This window comes from Lasiodiplodia theobromae (assembly GCF_012971845.1).
Source record: "Lasiodiplodia theobromae strain AM2As chromosome Unknown scaffold_7, whole genome shotgun sequence".
Lineage (NCBI taxonomy): Eukaryota > Fungi > Ascomycota > Dothideomycetes > Botryosphaeriales > Botryosphaeriaceae > Lasiodiplodia > Lasiodiplodia theobromae.
This window is the reverse complement of record NW_023336563.1, coordinates 398,893-418,575: the sequence shown is the minus strand read 5'-3', so window position 1 is coordinate 418,575 and position 19,683 is coordinate 398,893. Positions and strand designations below refer to the sequence as shown.

Here is a 19,683-nt window from a genome sequence, read left to right as displayed (position 1 = left end):
AAAGCGCGCCTTGGCCAAGCGCAACGCCCTGGGGCCCTTGCTCAGAATTTATCTCACGCTTGCTCTTCCGCCTGTCGCCTCACTGCAACCATGGAACGCGATGACGCTCTCACGCGCAATTGGCCGTGCCTCGCCGCCTGCCGCTTCCACCGCCGCGCGCCGCACTCTGGCCCGAAGTTCGCCACGGCTTCGCGCCGCCTGCGCGAGCTCGCTGCGTCTCTCGTATGTCGCTGCCGCTCGAATGCCCTCGTAGCTCCTGCTGACGGCCCGCCGCCAGGCTCGCGCATGCACGTCACTTTCGCTCCACCCCTTCTGCCTTCTTTGACGACTTCAACGATACCGAGAGCTTCCTGCGCCAACTCCAAGGTGCGAAAAAGTTGAAAGACCAAAAGAAAGTCCAGGAAGCCCAGAAGAGAGCCCTGAAAGCCCAGAAGAGAGACCAGGAAGCCCCGAAGAGAAAGCCCCTGGAGGACCAGGCCCTTAAGAATAAGCAAGCCAGGGAGAGGAGAGAGAAGGAAAAGAAATGGGTGCAGGCGTGCCAAACCTCGCAACAACAGGTCCAGGACGCAGAAGCCAAGCTACAACTCTTGCAAAATGAGCTCGAGGCCATACCGCGCGAGTCAGCAAAGATAGTGCGGCAGCGCATCCAGGCACAGTGGAAACGCATAGTCGAACAGAGCCGGCAAAGAACTAGGAAACAAACTGCCCGGTATGGGTGCATCAACGACGCCACCATCGCCATCCAGTCAAAAATAGCTGCAATCGTAGATGACCGCATAGATAGGCTACGCAGCCGACTCGACAGCGTCAACAGAGCTATCTTGGCCATCCAGTCAAAAATAGCTGCAATCGTAAATGACTGCATGGATAGGCTACGCAGCCGACTCGACGGCGTCGAAAGCGCTATCTTGGACATTCGGTCAGAGATATATGCAATCGGAACCCGCCGCAAGGCTGTCTTGCAGAGCCTATGCTTGGAAATAGAAACGATGCTGCCGAGCACTTATTGGCAACTGCGGTACGAAGCGGACGATCTTGAGGAGGAAATCAACAAGTGGCGGCCACAGCTCGCAGCCGCTGCCGCACAGAAGCGTCGCGAGGAACGTTCAAACATCTATGGCTGGAAAGCGATAGGGAGGAGAACCGCGAGCGAGATCTGGTCCACCTTAAGTGACCATATGGCGAAGCTCTTGCCAACAGTCCACTACAAGACGGAGCTCCTCGAAAGGAAACTAAGAGAACACAACCCTATCTTGCTCTCAAGACGAAATTTTGCTGCGAAGTGGCGAGAGAGAATGAATGAGTACGAAGAGCTCGGAGTCGAGGTGTCTGATCAAATACACAAGGTAGACGTCGCACTTGAGAGGCGATATTCGGGGAACAGCGAGAAGGTGCTCAAAATCTGTGATACGTTCGAGGAAGTCCGAGAGGTAATGATGCATCTGGACCAAGACTTCTCGAAGATGAGGCTCTATTGGAAGACTCTCAAGGGAGAGAGAGACTGGAAGATTTATGCAGCATACGGGCAGTATACCCGGCACATCTTGAAGGTGTACGACCGAATTGCAGAGCTGAATATGGAGATTTCCACTCTCAACAGATATATCCAGCGAGATATCGACTACCTGGTCTACAGGGATCAGTTCATGGCACTTTTCAAGCGTCGAAACAGCGACCTTGAAGTCTTGCGGAACGCTTACATAATACAGCCTTTTGAAATATTCGGCAAGAGGCTCACGGGTTTCAACCGAGTCCGTAAGAGAATGGAAGATTGGTATTGGGACAACCGTGGGAAAATCATCGAAGTGCTGGGCCAGACGGAATGGAAGCGCCGAAGAGAACTGGTAACGAAATTCAAACGCGCAGCTCAAGACTGGAACGACGTCCGAGACGAGGAGTTGTATGATTTGTATAACGAGGTAAAGCGCGTCAGCGAACAGCTTCGAGGCCTAAAGCGACTTGAAGAAGGCCGCGAACGCATCGAAACTTCCCTCACTGAGTCGTTCTTCCGGCATTGCGAGGATACATCATTCTTTGATGATCAGAAGCCAGGAGATATGGCTCCCACTGTTCTATGGGCTTTCATGAGAATGTGGCCTGAAAGGTATTTTGAAGCTGGTATGATTGGATTGAAAGAGCAAATGAGTGTTGCTCAAGAAAGACGCGACAAGGTGACTGTCCACCGCGTCAAGGGCGTTTTGAGCAAGGCAGAGAGACTCGCAGAGGAAAGGAGGCATGATCAGGACAAGCGGTTAAAGCTGGCTGGTGCTTACCGGGAACCACGCTACGACTTGGACAAGCATGTGGTTGAGGACAAGGCCGCGGCGGAGAGGAGCAATCATGCATATTTCTCCTACGAGCTCTACCACGCAAATTCGGAAAGGGTTCAAGACGAGCAGGAGCCCCTCCCTGGATCTCCGGAGCTGCGCTATCACGCAACCAATGCAACGCATTCTGACGTTCTCAGAGGGCTGGGGGGGAAGTTTGTAGGGTTTGATCTAAGGTGGAAGCCAGTGGCCCGGGACGAGGACGGACCCAAAGCCAACACTTCGCTGTTGATGATCGCCACGGACTCGACCATTCATCTCCTCCACCTCGCACGGCAGAGGAATGTACAGCCGCTGATCACGGAAGAGATCAAGAGGGTGCTCGAGTCCCCGGACATTTTCAAGGTGACTGTCGGCTCCAAGGAGAAATGCGCTCGTTTGCAGAAGTTCCTAGGCGTCAACCCGCGAGGCTTTATCGATTTAGAAGACCTACACTATGACCTCCAGGCAAAGGCTGGGAGAACTGTGTCTCGCTCGCCGTTGACTCTTCAGGACCTGATGTTTGAATATCTGGGTTATGGTTTGCACCCAGAGGCAGCCGATATGACGGTCGATCTGGCACTACGACTTCGGCGAACCGACCAAGTAGCCATGGGATCAAACGTGTACGCTTGCTTTGCACTGTGGCATACCATATATGCTGAGGGGCAGCAAAAGGCTGAGAAGGCGGCGCTGTTGGATAGGCAGCGAAGTGCTGAGCAGAAGGCGCTATGGGAGAGGCGGCGAAGTATTTTTTCGTCCTTTTCGGAAGCTCCTGCGCCGAACAGCGCCAGGCGGTTGCCAGATGGGCTATCGGAAGAGGGCGCGGATGACGCGGATGACTTCTACACAGCTTCTAAGCCGACGGACTCCCAGACTACTTCGGCATCGCCTTCCCTCACGGATATCTGGAAGAGCGCAACGGAAACGGAAATGGAAAAGCCTGGACAGGATGTCATGGACGCGGCTACGAGCTGGGTTAATAGCTTCCTAGGCAGCGAAGAGGTCAGTTCCTCAGATGGGAGCTCACGTCGCCATCAACTGCTCTCTTATTGCCTGTGGCATTACGGCGGGTTTGACGTGTTAGCCATAGCCGGGAATCTTTCCCCAGAGATGGCGAACGCGCTTCCCACGGACATTTTGGAAGCCATTGACCGAGATGGAGTGCCGTACGATGAGAAAAGGGTATCGGAACTGGTAGAAATGCTGCCTGAGGAGGTATTGTGGGCGGAGAAGTATCGGAGAATAGCCAGGGTGGTCGAATTCAGGAGAAACGGGAGCAGCGCACAGCCGTCCTCTATGTCTCACGCAACTCGGTTACGGGGCATTGGGCATCGTGGATTAGAAGAATACCATGAGGCTGAGGCATGGGCGGTGGGGTTCTTGAGATCCAGGAGTTCAAGCGATGCTCGGGCTAACCAAAGCGGCCCTCGCCACAACAGTGGGGTTCTGCGACGGCTTTGCCTCTACCGACTGTGGCACTCTCACCGTTGGGACCTCCAAGCCCTTGGACAAGTGGTATTCGGCGGCGACTTTCCAGAAAAAAAGCGGCGAGTGCCAGCCGAACGGATTCTTTCCGAAATTTCGACAAACAGGTTACCATACGACGGAGCTGTTGAAGAGCTCCTCGGAGCTCTGAACAAGAAGTCGTCGGATCATGTCAAAAATTTCGTGAGAGTGTCAAATCTCACAAAGGAGAGTCACGCCGTGATGGCGGCACCGGGGAGCCAGGCAGAAACGCACGACTCGATGAGAGCAATTGTCTTAGAGCAACGATACGACGAGGCGCAAAAATGGGCCAGAGCTCGGCTTGATGAGCCTTGTGACAAGCACCGCTTTTATCGCTACCTCCACTACCGCTTGTGGGATCACTGGAACTTGTCCATAGATGCTATCGGGACTAAGTATGCATCCGAGCGGCCGTCGAAGCTTATTGCGCTAGACATAGTCGGAGCAATCAAATACTACGGCATGCCGCCCGGAAACGAGGAGAGGATGGCGGAGTTGCGAAGGCTGCTGGCTGAAGACGCCGTCTTACCTGAAGTCTCTCCTTCGACGGACGGTGGATCCGGCGACCCCAGAAGGCACTGGGCGGCGGCTGAGGAATGGGCTCAGAAATGGGCTAGAAGAGATTCGGAGCGCGGAACGATGTTCAGACACTACGAGTATCCGCGACGGCTATCAATGCTCACTTGGTACCGACTGTGGCAGAACTACAACTATTCCGTCGCGGCTCTGCGAAAGGCGGTCTTTCCCACCGACTTCGCGCCGGCTCTCAAGGAGGCGACAATCGCGAATCAGATATTGGTTGTGCTCTCGACATGGCCAACGATGGATTACGAGGCTCCGAGACTCAAGGAGCTGATGGGGTTGCTGCCGGAGGAGGTGGTGCAGACGAGCTTCCAAGAACTGGCAAAGCGGACAGGTTTCAATATCAGCGCTGGTGCGCAGGGCGCGGTGCCGGTGCCCATGAAGGCGGACAGAGCTCCCAAGCAACTACGGAAGGCAAGATCGAGTACGATGGACGCGGCAGCGCTGATGAGGATGTCATACGTTGGGAATTACGAGGAGCCGGCAAAGGAACAGGCAGGAAACAAGGGGATTGAGACGTCAGAAGGGAACATTAATGCTGCTCGTCGGACTCATCTTCGACGGGACAAGAGGTCAACAAAGGAAGAGACAGGCAACGAGAAAGAGAGTAGGGCTTCTGCTCGCCAGGCCTCTTACCCACCAACTCGTTTCCGACGGGCTGGCACTTTACGGTCCAGACGTCAGTAAAGGAGCATGATGAGAAGGTACATGTTTCGATTGATGGGGTTTGCAGCTAAGCCCAGGAAGATTTCGGCATGACTCGCTGAACGGGCATGCTTCCAGAAGCCAAATCCGAGCTTGACTGCGCTAGCCAACAGCTAGGTCTGGGCACCGCTGGGCATACGTAGCACCGTGCTACCTTGACGGGCGTGCAACGGTGGGCGGGCTGCGCTTATCTCGCCAGCGTCCGCCCAGACCACCTCTTCCTTATCAGCTATCTCCCGCCTCCGCAGGTCCTCTGCCCTGCGCCGCCACTGTGCCCGCCTAACCTCAATCGTCACACAGCCGCTTGACACAGTGCCAATTACCGCCCTGCTTGGTACGAGGCCTCTATCACAAACCGAGCCTAGGAAGCCAAGATATCAGGCACACCGGATCGCTATGCCCCGTCAGCTGCAGCTACATAAACCCCGGCTCCTGCTTGTCCTGGTCGCTCCCACCCCCTCTCTCGCGCCCCTATGGAAAGCGTCTTTCCTGCAGACACTTTCTTCGCATCATCATGGGAAAAGACGTCGAGGCAATTGACGAGAAGGCTCCGGCCAATGAGCTGCCTGCCTATGATGGCGGCTCCCACCACGCCGCCCGCCGCGGCTCCGGCCTCGCGACTGACGTCCTGGCCGGCGAGGTCTTCGAGGGCCACGCCCAGTCGACCCAGAGAGTAAGCTAGCTCATCTTGCATTGCCGCCGAGCCCATTGCTGACTCACAACCCAGGGCCTGAAGTCGCGACACGCGCAGATGATCGCACTGGGCGGCACCATCGGCACCGGTCTCTTCGTCGGTTCGGGCCAGACGCTAGCCAGAGGAGGGCCGGCCTTCATCCTGGGCTGCTTCTGCCTCATGTCCTTCCTCGTCTTCTGCGTCGTCACGGCCATTGTCGAAGTCGCCACTTGGCTGCCCACGCCCGGCAGCTCCATGAACCTGTTCGGCTATCGCTATGTCTCTCGCTCCATGGGCTTCGCTCTCGGCTGGCTTTACTTCTACTCGCTCGGCATCCTGGTTCCCTACGAAATCACCGCCGCTGCCATTGTCATCGAGTACTGGAATACCCCGGTCAACATTGGCGTGTGGATCACCGTCATGCTCGTCGTCATCGTCGCTCTGAACGCCCTGCCCGTGCGCTTCTACGGCGAGACTGAGTTCTGGTTTGCCAGCACCAAGGTCATTATGATGCTGGGCCTGCTTTTCGTCTCGGTCATCCTGTTCTTCGGCGGCGGTCCCTCCCACGACCGCCTCGGATTCCGCTACTGGAAGGACCCAGGCGCTGCCAATACCTACATGGCTTCAGGCGATACAGGCCGCTTCATTGCCTTGCTCTCAACAATGGTGCTCTCTGCCTTCCCCTTCGCCTTTGCCCCCGAGCTCCTCGTTGTGACAGGTGGCGAGATGCAGAATCCGCGCCGCAACCTGCCTGTGGCAGGACGTCGCTATATCTACCGTCTGATCTTCTTCTACATCGGTTGCGTCTTGTGTATCGGTGTCATCGTTCCCAGCAACGACCCGACATTGACCAATGGCGGCTCTGGTGCCGGCTCGTCGCCCTTCGTCATTGGCATGAAGCGCAACGGCATCAAGGGCCTCGACTCAGTCGTCAACGCCGGTATTCTGATCTCCGCGTGGTCGTCAGGAAACTCCTTCCTATACCTCTCTTCACGCTCCCTATACGCCATGTCGCTGCAGGGTTCCGCGCCCCGCTGGTTCAGCGCTTGCACCAAGTCCGGCGTGCCATACCGTGCCGTCGCGACCAGCAGTTTGTTCTGCGCGCTTGCCTATCTGAACGTCGGCAGTTCCGCTTCGGTCGTCTTCAACTGGTTTGTATGTACACCCCGCTTATCCCACCAATCAATAGCCACTAATCGTCTCGCTCCAGGTCAACCTCACCAACACCTCGGGCTTCATTTCGTGGGTCTGCTGCGGCATCGTCTACCTCCGCTTCCGCAAAGCTTGTAAGGTCCAGGGCATCGAGTCCCAGCTGCCCTACCGCTCGTGGGTCCAGCCGTACGGCACCTACATTTCGATGACGGCCTTCACCTTCCTCTGCCTGATTAACGGCTTCGACGTCTTCTGGCCCGAGAATTGGAGCGCCTCCTCCTTCCTGACCGCCTACATCGGCATCCCCATCTTCCTGTGCATCTACTTTGGCCACAGACTCTCCCACATGAAAGAGGCGTGGGTATACGACTCTGCGGAAGTGGACTTGCACACCGGATTGGATCATGTCATTGCTGAGGAGACGCCGCCAAAGGTGCAGAAGAACAAGTGGCTGAAGCCGCTGACGCTGCTATGGGAGTAGATAAGAGGGAATAAATTCAAAAGAAGCGGGGGCTTTGTTGCAACTAGATTTTTTTTTTTTTGAATGGAAGCATCCCCCACTCCAGGCTTACAACGGATATGATCGCAGCACACGATGTGATGAATGAAGCAATTAAAGCCAAAAGGAAAGATATTCAAACCCGCCATTATCCCTCTCTCGTTCAGCCTGCACGAAAGAAGAACAAAACATGACCAGCTGCATCCTCTCGAGCCGCAGAGGACGTGCCGTCCCAGCTCTTTTGGAGCGTACGTAACCTAGCCCGCGAAGCCGGCCATCCGCCCCCCCTGTTTCCCCACACTCCGTCACTCTACCCACTTTCCGAAAATGTGATGGTGACCATGCCGGCGGTTACCTTTTCGGCACTATGATCGCCTCCCTTCTCCGCCTGCACGCCATCCCCCTCTGTCCCGTACATTTTTACTCTAAAAGGCAAGGGGAATCGAAACGGAAACGGCAGTAATCAAGCGTCCGCCCCTTGTCGATTGCCACGAACCACCAAACACCACGGTTCATGCGCCGAGTCGCCGAGTATGTGTGAGAGAGAAAAAGAGGCATTAGTCAGGTGTGGGAAATAGCTATTGGGGCTCGGTATGAGAGAAAGAAAATTAGGAAGAAGAAAAAAAATAGCCTCGCAACGGCGAAATAAGAATTCGATGGTGGATCCAGACGCCCAGAAACGCCCAGACAAATGCCTTTCCCCCGATACTCTCTACGGGCATGGCCGTCTTACAGATCAGATCAGGCGTGTGGGTTTGGACTCATGGTCGGTCGGAGGGAAAGCGGCAACTTCCACAATCCTACGCGCAGCTTGGTGGGGAGGTGTGGAGGAAGTGACGGAAGATTGCGGATAGAGCGAGGTGAAAGCGCTGTATAGGATTCCTACGTTAGTGTACGTCGTAACTTGCAGCCCTTTTTTTTTTGTATATATATGCGATATCATTGGTTGGTCTCTGGCTTCGTGGGGGGAAGGGGGGGCTGAACATGGGTCCCGGGAGTTTTGCCTTTTGTAGTGCGGTGATGCCGACGATCCTCTTTCCCGGCAATGAGCGGGTAGTTAGCGTTGTGAGGGATGCACAGGGGTAAAGTGGAGGCGAGCGAGCGGTGATGCAATGCGAAAGCAGATAATGCAGGCGCGTAGAACTGGACGTGGGATGTGAAGGTGAGGGCAAGGGCGGCAGGTGCATGTATGATCAGTGGTCTGACGGGGACTCCCGTTACTCACAGCTTTTAGCTCATCCTCCGTCTTACTTTTTCTCTCGGCATTGAGGCTGTGTGCGTTTCGAGCGCATCCTTGTATGAGCATATCATGCTAACCAAAGCGGCGCCACCCTGTGGCGTGGAGGGCGGCTTATAGATAAGAGCCGTGCGGGTAGATACCTGTCAACAAGGTTGAGCTTATCTGGCATGCCCGTTCAATTTCCAACACGAAATCCCATCGCCCAAAGGTATGACGTCTGGTCTTGAGGACAAAAATCTTATCCGTCTTTTCAGTTGACACATTATCCTTGCTACGTTACTCACATCTGCCTTATCTATCTATTTCTTACTTCTCTTTTGAAGCAGCTAGCTTGATTGAATTGCCTATCACAGTTGATCCGCTGTCAATCGACTTCTAATGCTCATAGTTTTGTTACAATAAACTAAAGTTTTATCGACTTCTCATCTCAAGCACCTTTTAGAAAGAGTTTCGTTCTTTTATTGTTTTAAATTCATTTCTTAATAGATACCTAGTCTACTAAAATAGCATTCCATAGCGATTTTTACTAGTCTATCGCATAGAGCATAGGTAAACCACGCTATATAGAATTCAACCTTGCATTACCTTTTGCATTAGCCAGTCTTTCAGCCAGCACATTCGAGCTCTTAGCCACCAGATACCTTTTACTTATGTCTATAAAAGCTCGGTGCGTTATCCACCTAAAAGTATCTTTTATTAGACAGATTTAAAATGAGAGAATTTGATCTATCTAAAGAAAATGATAAAAGCAAACGAACGCCAAAGTCACCAGACGCTTCCCGCGAATTCAATCTGGAAGACGCATGCCCGCCGTATGTTAGGAAAAGATCCTATACATGCAAACCGGCCGGCACAGCTCTTCAAGGACTTAGCCATCTACCACTCCCACCGTCATTCTCAACCAGGAGAGAGAGAGAAAGAGAGCATCAGAGAAAGCGACACCAACACGACCTCTAAGAGGAAAGGGAAAGGAAGAAGCAAGAACAATTTTGTCAATCGCGCGCGCGAGCCGCCCGTCTTTCTCTTTTGATTCTTTCTTTCTACGATACCAAGGGAAAAGGGAGATAAGTAATGATAATGATGATGATACAAGGATGAGGAGACCCGAAAGGAAGTGTCGCACCGGTATATACGTATAGAGGATGGACAAGGTAGGTGTGTGTTCTTTTTCTCCTTTCTAGACGAAAAATGAAATGCACGAACTCCTTTCTTATCTTGATTACCCCCACCGCTGTCTCTATGCACACAGACACACACAAATAGATCAATCACATGTGTTGGATTCTCAAGACCAAAAACAACTCTCTTACGCCACCACAACCACAATCACTTACTCCTTCTTCGGCTTCGCGGACTTGGCGGGAAGCTTCGTCATGAAGAACTGGCGTTCGACAAGCTTGAGAACCTCGTCAATGCCACTAGAGATTAAAGTTAGCCAAACCAAACCCAGCGAGAGATTGTGAAAAGGGGATTGAACTTACATGATCGGCGCACTGATCGCCAGCACCGCCTTCCACTCACCCCAGTTCAGCGGCGTGATGGAGAACAGGCCCTGCAGGAACGGGATGTACAGCAGCGCGAAGTGCAGAATCATGCTGAGCGTGATGGCGTACACAAGCACCATGTTCTCCCACAGCGGCAGCGTGAGCAGCGACTCGCTACTGCTCAGCGCGTTCATGGCGTTGAACATTTCGATGACGACGAGGATGCTGAGCGAGACGGTCGAGGCTGACTTGCTCATCTCGTTGGAGAACATCTCGCAGCCGATCTCGGGGAAGTGGGTGGAGCAGCGGTGGAAGTGCGACAGCTCGTAGAAGCTGATCTGCGGGCCGGCAGGGTTGAACATGAACCACCAAGCGTAACCGAAGACAGTTGCGATACCGACGTAGGTGCCGATGACCATGTAACGGAAGAAGAGCCAGCCGCCAACGAGCGCCTCATCCCTCTTACGCGGCCGGCGCCTCATGACGTCGTGATCAGGCGGGTTGAAGGAGAGGGCAGTGGCGGGAAGACCGTCGGTGACGAGGTTGACCCAAAGCAGCTGAACAGGAATGAGAGCCTCAGGCATACCTGCCGCGGCAGTAAGGAAGATAGAGACAACCTCTCCAATGTTCGACGAGATCAGGTAGCGAATGAATTGCTGGGTGTTGTTGTAAATGGAACGGCCCTCCTCGACAGCACTCTCGATGGTTGCAAAGTCGTCGTCTGCAAGGACCATATCGGCCGCCAGCTTAGCAACGTCCGTACCAGAGCCCATGGCAACACCGATGTCTGCCTTCTTCAAGGCAGGGGCATCGTTGACACCGTCACCCGTCATCGCCACGACTTCGCCAGTAGATTGCAGGAGGTCGACAAGCTTAGACTTATGGGAAGGCTCGGTGCGAGAGAACAAAGACGCGCGCTTGGCAGCCTCGAGCTTTTCAGAGTCGCTCAGATCGTCGAACTGTCTTCCGGTGTAGCTCTTGCCAGTAAGGTCCTCGTCGAAACCGAAGACGCCAATTTGACGGCAGATGGATTCGGCGGTGTTCTGGTTGTCACCAGTGATGACAATAACACGGATACCAGCCTGGCGACACTTGCGGATGGATTCAGAGACTTCAGGACGAGGGGGATCGAGCATGCCAACGAGGCCGACCAGAGTCATGTTCTGCTCGAGCTGGGTGTACTCCTTGGTGGTCGTAGCGGTCTTCAGGAGCGGATTCGAGTCGACGTTGTCAACAGTAGCGAGGGCGATGACACGAAGGCCACGGTTACCATAATCGACGACTTCGCTAGAGATCAGGCTAGAGAGCTTGCCGTTGAGAGGGACCTTCTGTCCCTGCTGGCCGACCAAAACGTGAGTGCAACGGTCAAGGATCGATTCCGGAGCACCCTTAACCAACAGCTTCTGGCTGCCTCCATTCTGGACCAAAACGGACATGCTCTTCCTGTCGCGCGAGAACTCATAGGTAGCAAGGACACGGCTCTTCTCCTCGTAGTGCTTGCTGGCCCAGTGGACACGCTCGGCCAGGGAAATGCTGCTCCTCCTGGCGTTGATGGCGCCTTGCGGGGTTCCGATCTTCTCAACCAGAACGCGAAGGGCGCCCTCGGTGGGTTCTCCGACCAAGTTGTACGTGCCATTCTTGGGGTCGTAAGCAAGCTTAGCTTCGTTGCAAAGAGCAGCAACCTCAGTCAGCTGAGCAATAGTGGAAGAAGCGCCGGCGGGGTTTTGGAAAGGCTGGCCCCTAAAGGTCAAAGCACCTTCCGGGGCAAAGTTGGTTCCCTCAACGTCAATTTCCTCGAGGCCAGAGCCATCTTCGTTGACGAAGACGACCTTGTTGACGCTCATCTGGTTGGTGGTAAGAGTTCCAGTCTTATCCGAGCAAATCACGCTGCAGCTGCCAAGCGTCTCGACGGAGGGCAGACTACGGACGACAGCATTCTTGGCCGCCATCTTGCGAGTTCCCAGTGCCAAGCAAGTGGTGATAACCACCGCAAGACCTTCGGGAATTGCAGCAACACCAAGCGAGACCGCGATCTAATAATAATCAGCATGTATTCACCAACACGAGTAATGAAATGACCCACCTTGAGGTAGTAGATGGCGCCCCTGATCCAGCTGCCATGAGCAGGCTCATTGAAGTTCCTGATGTTGATAACCCAGACCAAAACGCAAATACCGGTGATGACCTTGGCGAGCATGTCGCCAAAGTCGTTCAGCTTCTCCTTGAGCGGCGTGGGCGCGGAGATCTGCGCCGTGATGCTCTCGTGGATATCTCCGATAGCCGTGCTGCCGCCAGTGAGGACGACAATGGCCGTGGCGTGTCCGGTAACGACCGTAGTGCCGGAAAACAACATGTTGACCTGATCCTGCTTGACAGCATCCTTGTCCTTGATAGCGTCCGCGCGCTTGCCCACGCTCTCGCTCTCACCGGTGAGAATCGACTGGTCGACGCTGAAGCTGTTGCTCTGGATGGAAAGCAGGCGGCAGTCGGCCGGGATGCGGTCACCCACAGAAATGGAGACAATGTCGCCAGGGACGAGATCGTCGGCCTTGATGCGCTTCACGGATCCATTACGCACAACCTTCGCCTCATTTGCGGAGTATTCCTGGAGGGCGGCGATGGCTTTCTCGGCGCTGCTTTCTTGGGACACGCCGACGACGGCATTGAGGATGAGGATGGTCAGGATCTGTGTGATCGAGGTAAGCATGGGCGGCGCAGCAGAGGCCACGGCGTCGCGATGGGGGTTCGACATACAACAACGGGATCTACGAAGGCGGTCCAATCATCGCCCTCCTCGAACAGCGCCAGGACAAAGGACACGGCAGCGGAGCCGAGCAGGATGAGGACCAGCTGGTCCTTGAACTGCTCGAGCACCAGCTCCCATAGCGGGGTCGGGGGATCTTCAGGGAGTGCTGTTGCACGCTGTCAGCGCGGAAGGGCGGCGCGGGAGGCGTCGAGGCGCGTACCGTTCTTTCCGTACTTTTGCTGCTGCTCCTTGGCGCGGTCGTCGGAGAGGCCGTGTGCCTCGGTGACCTGGAAATGGCTGAGGACTTCTTGCGTCGTGCGCACGTACGCGCTCTCCATGGCGTCGGGTGCGGCTCTGAGGAGCGCTGGGCGGGAGCGGGAGTGATGTTGTGCAAGCAGCGCGGTTGAGTGATGGACGTGCTCGCTATGTATGGACCAAGCTTCTGGAGACGATGATGTATGCGCCGAACGAGCCCGGTCGCGCGCGTGTGTGGTGTAATGCGCCTCTGCAACGAGGAGGAAAGAATGCGGGCGACAAAGAGCGACGGCTGGGTGGTTGTGGTCGGGAACGATTTGCCCCACGCTTGGTCAAAGGTGTCCTCAACTTTGCTAGCCCTACGGTTCTTCGGCATCGAACTTTCGAATGCGGCTGGACCGCGAATGGCAATCGGCGTCTTGGCACCGTGCTGGTCGCCGCCCCGCCTGCGGCCACCAGCCCGCCTGCCGACTCCCGGCGAACGGGGCGAGGAGCGAGGTGATGCAGAGAGTCGATGAAAGGCGCGCATGCAGCGCAGGTTTTATTACTAGTTTTGTTTGAGTGACATGTCGCAGCGAGCACACCATTTCACGCGGCGCTGGCCCTTCACTTGAGCCGCGGCGCGAAGCTTTCCCCGGATCCTGCAGCCATTCCCGCCCGGCTTCCGAGCCCCTCAGGCCGTCCATCCGTGCCTTTCGGCCTGCGCGTCGTAATCCTGCCCACCAAACGCCTGCCTTTTCCGTGCCGAGTGCCGAGCCATCCGCACTATCCATATAAACAAGAAGCGAAGAAAGAAAAATAAATAAAATCGAGTCATCGTCATGAATGGTCGTTGATGATGTTGTTCGACTCGTCTGCTTCTTTGTTGCAGTACTGCACGATGAGCCTCTCCAAGTCCATGAGCTTGTACGGCTTCGTCATAAACCCCGTCATCCCAACCTTCGCTGCGCGTTCCAGCGCGCCGTCTGTGACGTCTGCAGACACCGCCAGGATCTTGGGGTGCGTCGGCTGCGCCTCTGCCAGCGGTATCTCGAGAATGCGTTTCGCCGATTCATACCCGTCCATCAGCGGCATCCAGAGATCCATGAGCACCACGTCGATCCGATGAGCCTGGTCGCGAAGCGCGCGCATTTCTCGCACCGCGTCCGTTCCGTCGTACGCCTCGCGGATCGACGTGTACCCAAGCTTTTGCAACATGCTGACGAGCAGCTTCCGATTAATCTTGTTATCCTCAACCACCAAAAAATTGAGCGGGTGCCGCTGCGCAAGGTCGCGGTCGAACGAATTCTTCTTGATTGATGTGCGCCGCCTGTGGATACCGGGACGTGGCCGAGGCTCCACTGGGGACCCTTCAGACGGCCGCGCAGACGGCTGTCGCGGCAATGGTGAACGCGAGCCGAGGGAGGGAGGCTCAGTGCTCGGTGTGCCCTGCACGTCATTCAAAGTGTGCGGGCTCTGCACACGCGTTCTTGGTTTGGCCGAGGGTGACCTCGATCCCATAGGCGTGTTCGGCCGGCTAACAACTTCACCTGGGTGAAGCGGTACTCTAATCTCAAATTCCGACCCTCGATTGGGCCCTGCCACCTCTGAGCGAGTGCAAAAGAGGTCGCCTCCTAGCTTCCGGGCCAGACCTTTGGCCACAAGGAGACCTAAGCCGAGGCCTTCGCTTTGTCGAGTCAACGAGTCGTCTTCTCGGGAGAATGCTTTGAACAAGTTGGGAATGAAGGCCTCGGGAATCCCGGTGCCTGAGTCTTCGATTTTGATGACAATGTATCGATGTTTAAGCGTCGTGTTAAGTCGAGCCGTCAGGCTTATCCTACCCTCTTCGGTGAATTTAACTGCGTTCAGGAAAACGCATGAGATCATCTTGGCAAGGTCTCTCTCGTCGACTGCCCTGCGTGAGAACTCGAACTTTCCGCCAAGGAAGAGCACTTACTGAGAATCGTGTCCGGGATAGCGCTATCCACGGACCACTCGATCATCTTAACTCTCTGTGCGCCACTAAAATCCCTCATTGATACCTCGATCGTCTCTCCGCCGTCTGTCTCGTGGGCGATGGCTGATTCAGGCCTCCCCCCAAGCTTGAGCGAGTCGTTGATCACGTATTGAATCACGTCTCGTATGCTAGCATGTCGAAGACCTGGCACGACGGTGCTTTCCGAAGCAAAGTTGGGAGTTGCCGGCGGCGTTCTCCGGGCCACATTCCCCACCGCTATCGATGCGAAACTGTCCGAACTAGCTGTAGATGCTTGATCGCTGGGTTGAGAATGACGCCTGTTGCCGCGGAGTGGAGGAAGATCGACCTTGGGTCGTGTGGCCCAGTGTGCCTCTGTTGCGTGCATCTTCAGATTCTTTCCAGAGTCCCAAGGATTACTTTCCCTCCTCCTCTTGCTCCCGTGTCCGTGGAGGCCGAGCGTCATGTGGTTCCCTGATACTACGATATCCGGCTGTGCTTCCGGAGACAGGTCCATTTTTTCATCATCCATGGCGGATTCCGGCGACTCGGGGACGCCCATATTCATGTCGTAGGCGTGGACGACATTATCTGCTGCCTCTACCGCTCGCCTGGAGCTGTCTGTGGCGTGTTGGTACTCGCGACAATGCAGGAGGGGGGGATATTGAACTTACCCTGCACCACTTCTATGTTTCCCTTCAAGGTTTCGAAAACCTTCCGGAGGGCGCCATCCCCGTGGCCCTCAACTGCTTCCTGGACTGTGGCATACATGACATCTAACATGCCGACTACTCCTTGCATGGGTGTCCTTAGCTCGTGGGAAAGACTCCGGGCGTATGGTTTCAGAGATTGGGCAATGGTGACTGCCTCGTGAGGAACGACTTTGGAGGGTCTTAGATCGGCCACTGGTTCTGGAGCGAACCTCTTTCCTTCTAATAATCTGTCTAGGATCATGTCTTCCAGAGCATGGCAGATCATCTCCATATACGACCAGCGCAGCTGCCTCTTCTCCGCGCCTTCGCGCGACCACATGACGCCGAAATGAGCGAAGCATTTGCCTTCAGCGCAAAGCGGGACGCCCAGGTAGGCTTCTGCGGGGATAACTAGAGCATTAGGATTCTCGGGAATAAACTCGTTCAATCTCTCCGGGACAATGAAAATCTTGTCGTGCTTCATGTAGGCGCATGGACACGAATAGGCGTGATATTTGAAATTCTTGACTTTGAGCTGGATGTCGTGCCCGTCGTTCACGTAGAAACCGGCACCCATCAGGCATGCTCCAGGCTCCCCGATGGGTGGCATCTCGACGGCGACATTCTCGTCGTCGACGAGGATGCGCTTGGAAACGAAGGCATACTGGGCGCCCAGGATTTGGGCCAGGCCTTCGGTAACGGCCTCGAAAAAATCCTCGGTCGTGGTGCGGCGGAGACGGTCCTTCAACCTCACGAGCTGCTCGGCGGCCTTGCTCTCTGCGGGGTCGTAGAGGTGCAGCAGGCGGTCGCGGAAGCCAGGTTGGCCGGCGTGGAGGACTACATCGGGCTCGGGACACGCAACGCACAGCGTGTCCCGGTCGATGGTGTTCTGCGGGTCCTCAGGCGTCGCCGGGACACCATTCCTCATCCTCGGACGGCGCCAGCGTGGCAGCAGGAGAGCTACACCAAAAATTCCGGTGGCAAAAAGCAATGCGGCAGGCGGCAGCGGTGGGCCAGGCGGAAGAAACGCAACGCGTGCTGGCTCGCGGCGTGAAAGGAGGGCATGCGGCCCGGCGGGTGGGATGTCGAGCGAGCGGTTGTTTGGAACCAAGACCCTGATGTCGAGCGGGAGACGGGCGCTGATTACGGCGGATCGGAGCCGGGGGAGGGGATTGCGCGGTGGCAAGGGTCGCGCAAGAGAAAAGAAGAAGAGGCGCGTCGGGGGGTTGCAGATGTTGGAGGAGAGGTAAGTAAGCTTGGCTGGCAGGCGTCTAGACCAGGCGGATCTACTCGTCTCCACAAACGCGCGAAAGGGTGCGACTACAAAAGGCGACGTCAGGTGCCGGGCATGGTTCGCACGATGCAGTGAGCGGGCGGGCAACGTCCAGCACACTCTCGCCTGAGCGGATCGCCCGCGACGGTACAACCAGATGCTGCCTGCAGCAACAAAGCGCGTCGCAGCCACGCGCCTGGCCCGCGGCGGATCTAGGCTATGCAAGGGGGGAGCCCGCCGTGGTCCCTGGGCAGTGCTCAGAAGACGCTCGCTGCCCGTTGTTTAGTGGGCCGGCGCCCCTGGGATGGATCGCCGCTTGCCGCATGCCTTAGAACAGCGGCTGCCGCTAGCTTCGGGCGTGCGCTGCGCCCTCAGCTTATTCCTGTATTATTTCCGCCAGCGCCAGCTCCGGCCGCCAAGCAGCGCGCTGCAACCCTGGAGCAGGGGTCGCTTGCGGTCAGATCGCGGGGCGTGGTCGTCCGATATGGGAGATCCTACGCCCAAGGCGCGCAAACTTTATCTCGCGCTGCAGAGCGCGACGATGGGCGGAGTGCTGAGCCCCTTATGTCATGGCGGCTCCGTGCTCGGCTCGCAGGCATCAACGCCGACCTGATGACAAAAACTCATTGGCGCGACTGGTGGGCCGCATCAGGAGACGCGCACAAATGCGATCCGCCGCCGCGGATGCTCGTCCCGCTCCCAGGCCGTTGGAACATGCCTGATGACGGCATCGCCCATGCAAACCTCCCGGCGCCATAAAATCGATATCTCGGCCAGCCAGCTGCGCAGCTTCCACACCCACCAGCCTCTTCCGTGCGTCCGCGTGCGCGAGCGGACAAGCCACGTTCTCCGCCCAATCTCCAATCTAGATCGCGCCGCTAACCGCCTGCGTCCAGAACCTCACTCGCCGCTTTGGGACATGCGCACGCCCAGATGAAAGAGATCAGAACCGCCCAGGCACCTGACACCCCGTCAAGCCACCCGGCCCTGCAGCATCGCCATCCACGCGTCGCGATAAGTCGCGGATGGCCCAAAAGCACCGCCGATTGGCTTGGAGAAACGACGCCTGCTGCCTGCCTACGATGCCATGGTTTGCACGTCGGCCTTACCCGAAGAGGTCGAAAGAAGCCTGAGCCGACAGATCGCTCTTGCGCCATTTATAGTGGCCATCTCGCGCTAGAGCACCTCGGATCGCTGTTTCCGGGGCCGTCTCTGCACACCCGTGCCCACGCCTGCTCGTCTACCTTGCCGCATCTCATTCTCATATGAACCGCAAGCAATCAAGAACTCCACCAGACTGTTGCCAGGGTTGCAACGCACAGGCCGCAGCAGACCGAGATCACGATGAAGCGGCTGCCTGGCTGCCTCTTTTCCTTTTTCGAAGTCCCCTGCATATGCAAGTTCCAATTTCGAGACTCATCAGTCTCTGATCGACATTCGGGTCTCTGGCTATCGGCTGGACCGAAAGAGTAGCAGATGCGGGCATAAGCGGATCCCAGCCTGAGGCTAGCCCGCTCGACGCTAGCACCTCTGCCCATGGGGTCTGCAGGTGGGACTATTGAGAGTCTCGAGGCAACGAGTCAGTCCAGCACAGCAACCGTCACGAGACCTGGGCCTGCGAGAAGCAGGAGAGCGCACACGCCCCGGAATAGCAAACATCCCCTGGCACCTCTCTCTCCAGCTCACCGATCCCATCCCATATAATCCATCACCTCCAGTTTTTTCACCCTTCTTTCTCACCAGCTCAGCTCACCACTTCCTCAGCTCGAGTCATCGCAAAAGTCGATCATTTCCATATTCACGCCTACCGCCGAAACCTCAGCAGGAAACCAAGGAACGAGGCGTTACGGCCCGACAAGCCTCGAGGCATTACCCATGCCCACGGACCCCTAGCGCGGCTGAACAATCCCGGCTCAGACCTCTTGACCACGCCCAGCGTACAATAATCACCGCAGACGATCGATTGCATGTAAAGAAAAACAAAAGCCACCTGATTGACGAGGATGATGCGGGGCTGACACGCGGCACTCGCTCTCGCACCTCGCAAACAAGCAAAACACTGGCAACCCAGCAGAACAACAACAACTCGAAGGGAACAAACACTCCCAATCTCCTTTTGCCCAATTTTGATTTTTCCTGCTTCCTCTCTCCCCCCGGCACCACCAACCTTACACAGCCCCTCGTATACCTCTCGTATCTCGCCCCATGGCCCGGCTCCACTTCCCAGTCGTCGCAGTTTCTGCGGCCGCGTTCTCCCGAGCAATCCGCCGGTACTATATGCGGCGCGGCATTATTTGATCCAAATCCGTTATCCCCGTATATCCGCTCGATGAACCAGCCAACCCTATCTCAGCCTCTTTCCTGTCCCAGGCACCGCCGCCGCCGCCGCGCCCTGTCCCCCCGGCCCGGGCCCCTCCCCTCTTGCACAAAATCGCCAATCGCACGAATAATGCGACGCTGACGTCACGCTTTTTCTTCTGCTGCCCGTCAGACCACGGACTCGTCCCGATTTGCTGCCGTTCGATGAACTCCGCCCTCCTGTGTGTTCGAGGCGCGCTATGCGTAACGGCTAGTGCCCCGCATTATGTGATCGCCATGTTTCGAATGGAATGA

At 56.2% G+C, this 19,683-nt stretch overlaps 4 protein-coding genes across 4 annotated transcripts; 2 read left to right on the top strand and 2 right to left on the bottom strand.

Annotated features, from left to right (window-relative positions):
* Window positions 1-90: 90 nt before the first annotated feature.
* Window positions 91-5,084, top strand: LTHEOB_2797 (Ribonuclease H-like protein; the record flags this gene model as incomplete). Its single annotated transcript, XM_035511648.1, has 3 exons — window positions 91-176; window positions 278-3,598; window positions 3,902-5,084. 3 exons carry the CDS (start codon window positions 91-93, stop codon window positions 5,082-5,084), a joined length of 4,590 nt encoding a protein of 1,529 aa, XP_035363523.1.
* A 532-nt stretch (window positions 5,085-5,616) lies between these two features.
* On the top strand, window positions 5,617-7,408 carry LTHEOB_2796 (Proline permease; the record flags this gene model as incomplete). The annotated part of the gene is made up of 3 exons (XM_035511647.1): window positions 5,617-5,775; window positions 5,830-6,930; window positions 6,986-7,408. The coding sequence occupies 3 exons, from the start codon at window positions 5,617-5,619 to the stop codon at window positions 7,406-7,408; spliced, it is 1,683 nt and encodes a 560-aa protein (XP_035363522.1).
* A 2,588-nt stretch (window positions 7,409-9,996) lies between these two features.
* Window positions 9,997-13,234, bottom strand: LTHEOB_2795 (Calcium-transporting p-type ATPAse; the record flags this gene model as incomplete). The annotated part of the gene is made up of 5 exons (XM_035511646.1): window positions 9,997-10,084; window positions 10,148-12,183; window positions 12,234-12,836; window positions 12,905-13,062; window positions 13,117-13,234. 5 exons carry the CDS (start codon window positions 13,232-13,234, stop codon window positions 9,997-9,999), a joined length of 3,003 nt encoding a protein of 1,000 aa, XP_035363521.1.
* A 736-nt stretch (window positions 13,235-13,970) lies between these two features.
* LTHEOB_2794 (Sensor histidine kinase response regulator) lies at window positions 13,971-16,725 on the bottom strand (the record flags this gene model as incomplete). Its single annotated transcript, XM_035511645.1, has 3 exons — window positions 13,971-14,989; window positions 15,088-15,726; window positions 15,780-16,725. The coding sequence occupies 3 exons, from the start codon at window positions 16,723-16,725 to the stop codon at window positions 13,971-13,973; spliced, it is 2,604 nt and encodes an 867-aa protein (XP_035363520.1).
* Between the last annotated feature and the right edge of the window lie 2,958 nt (window positions 16,726-19,683).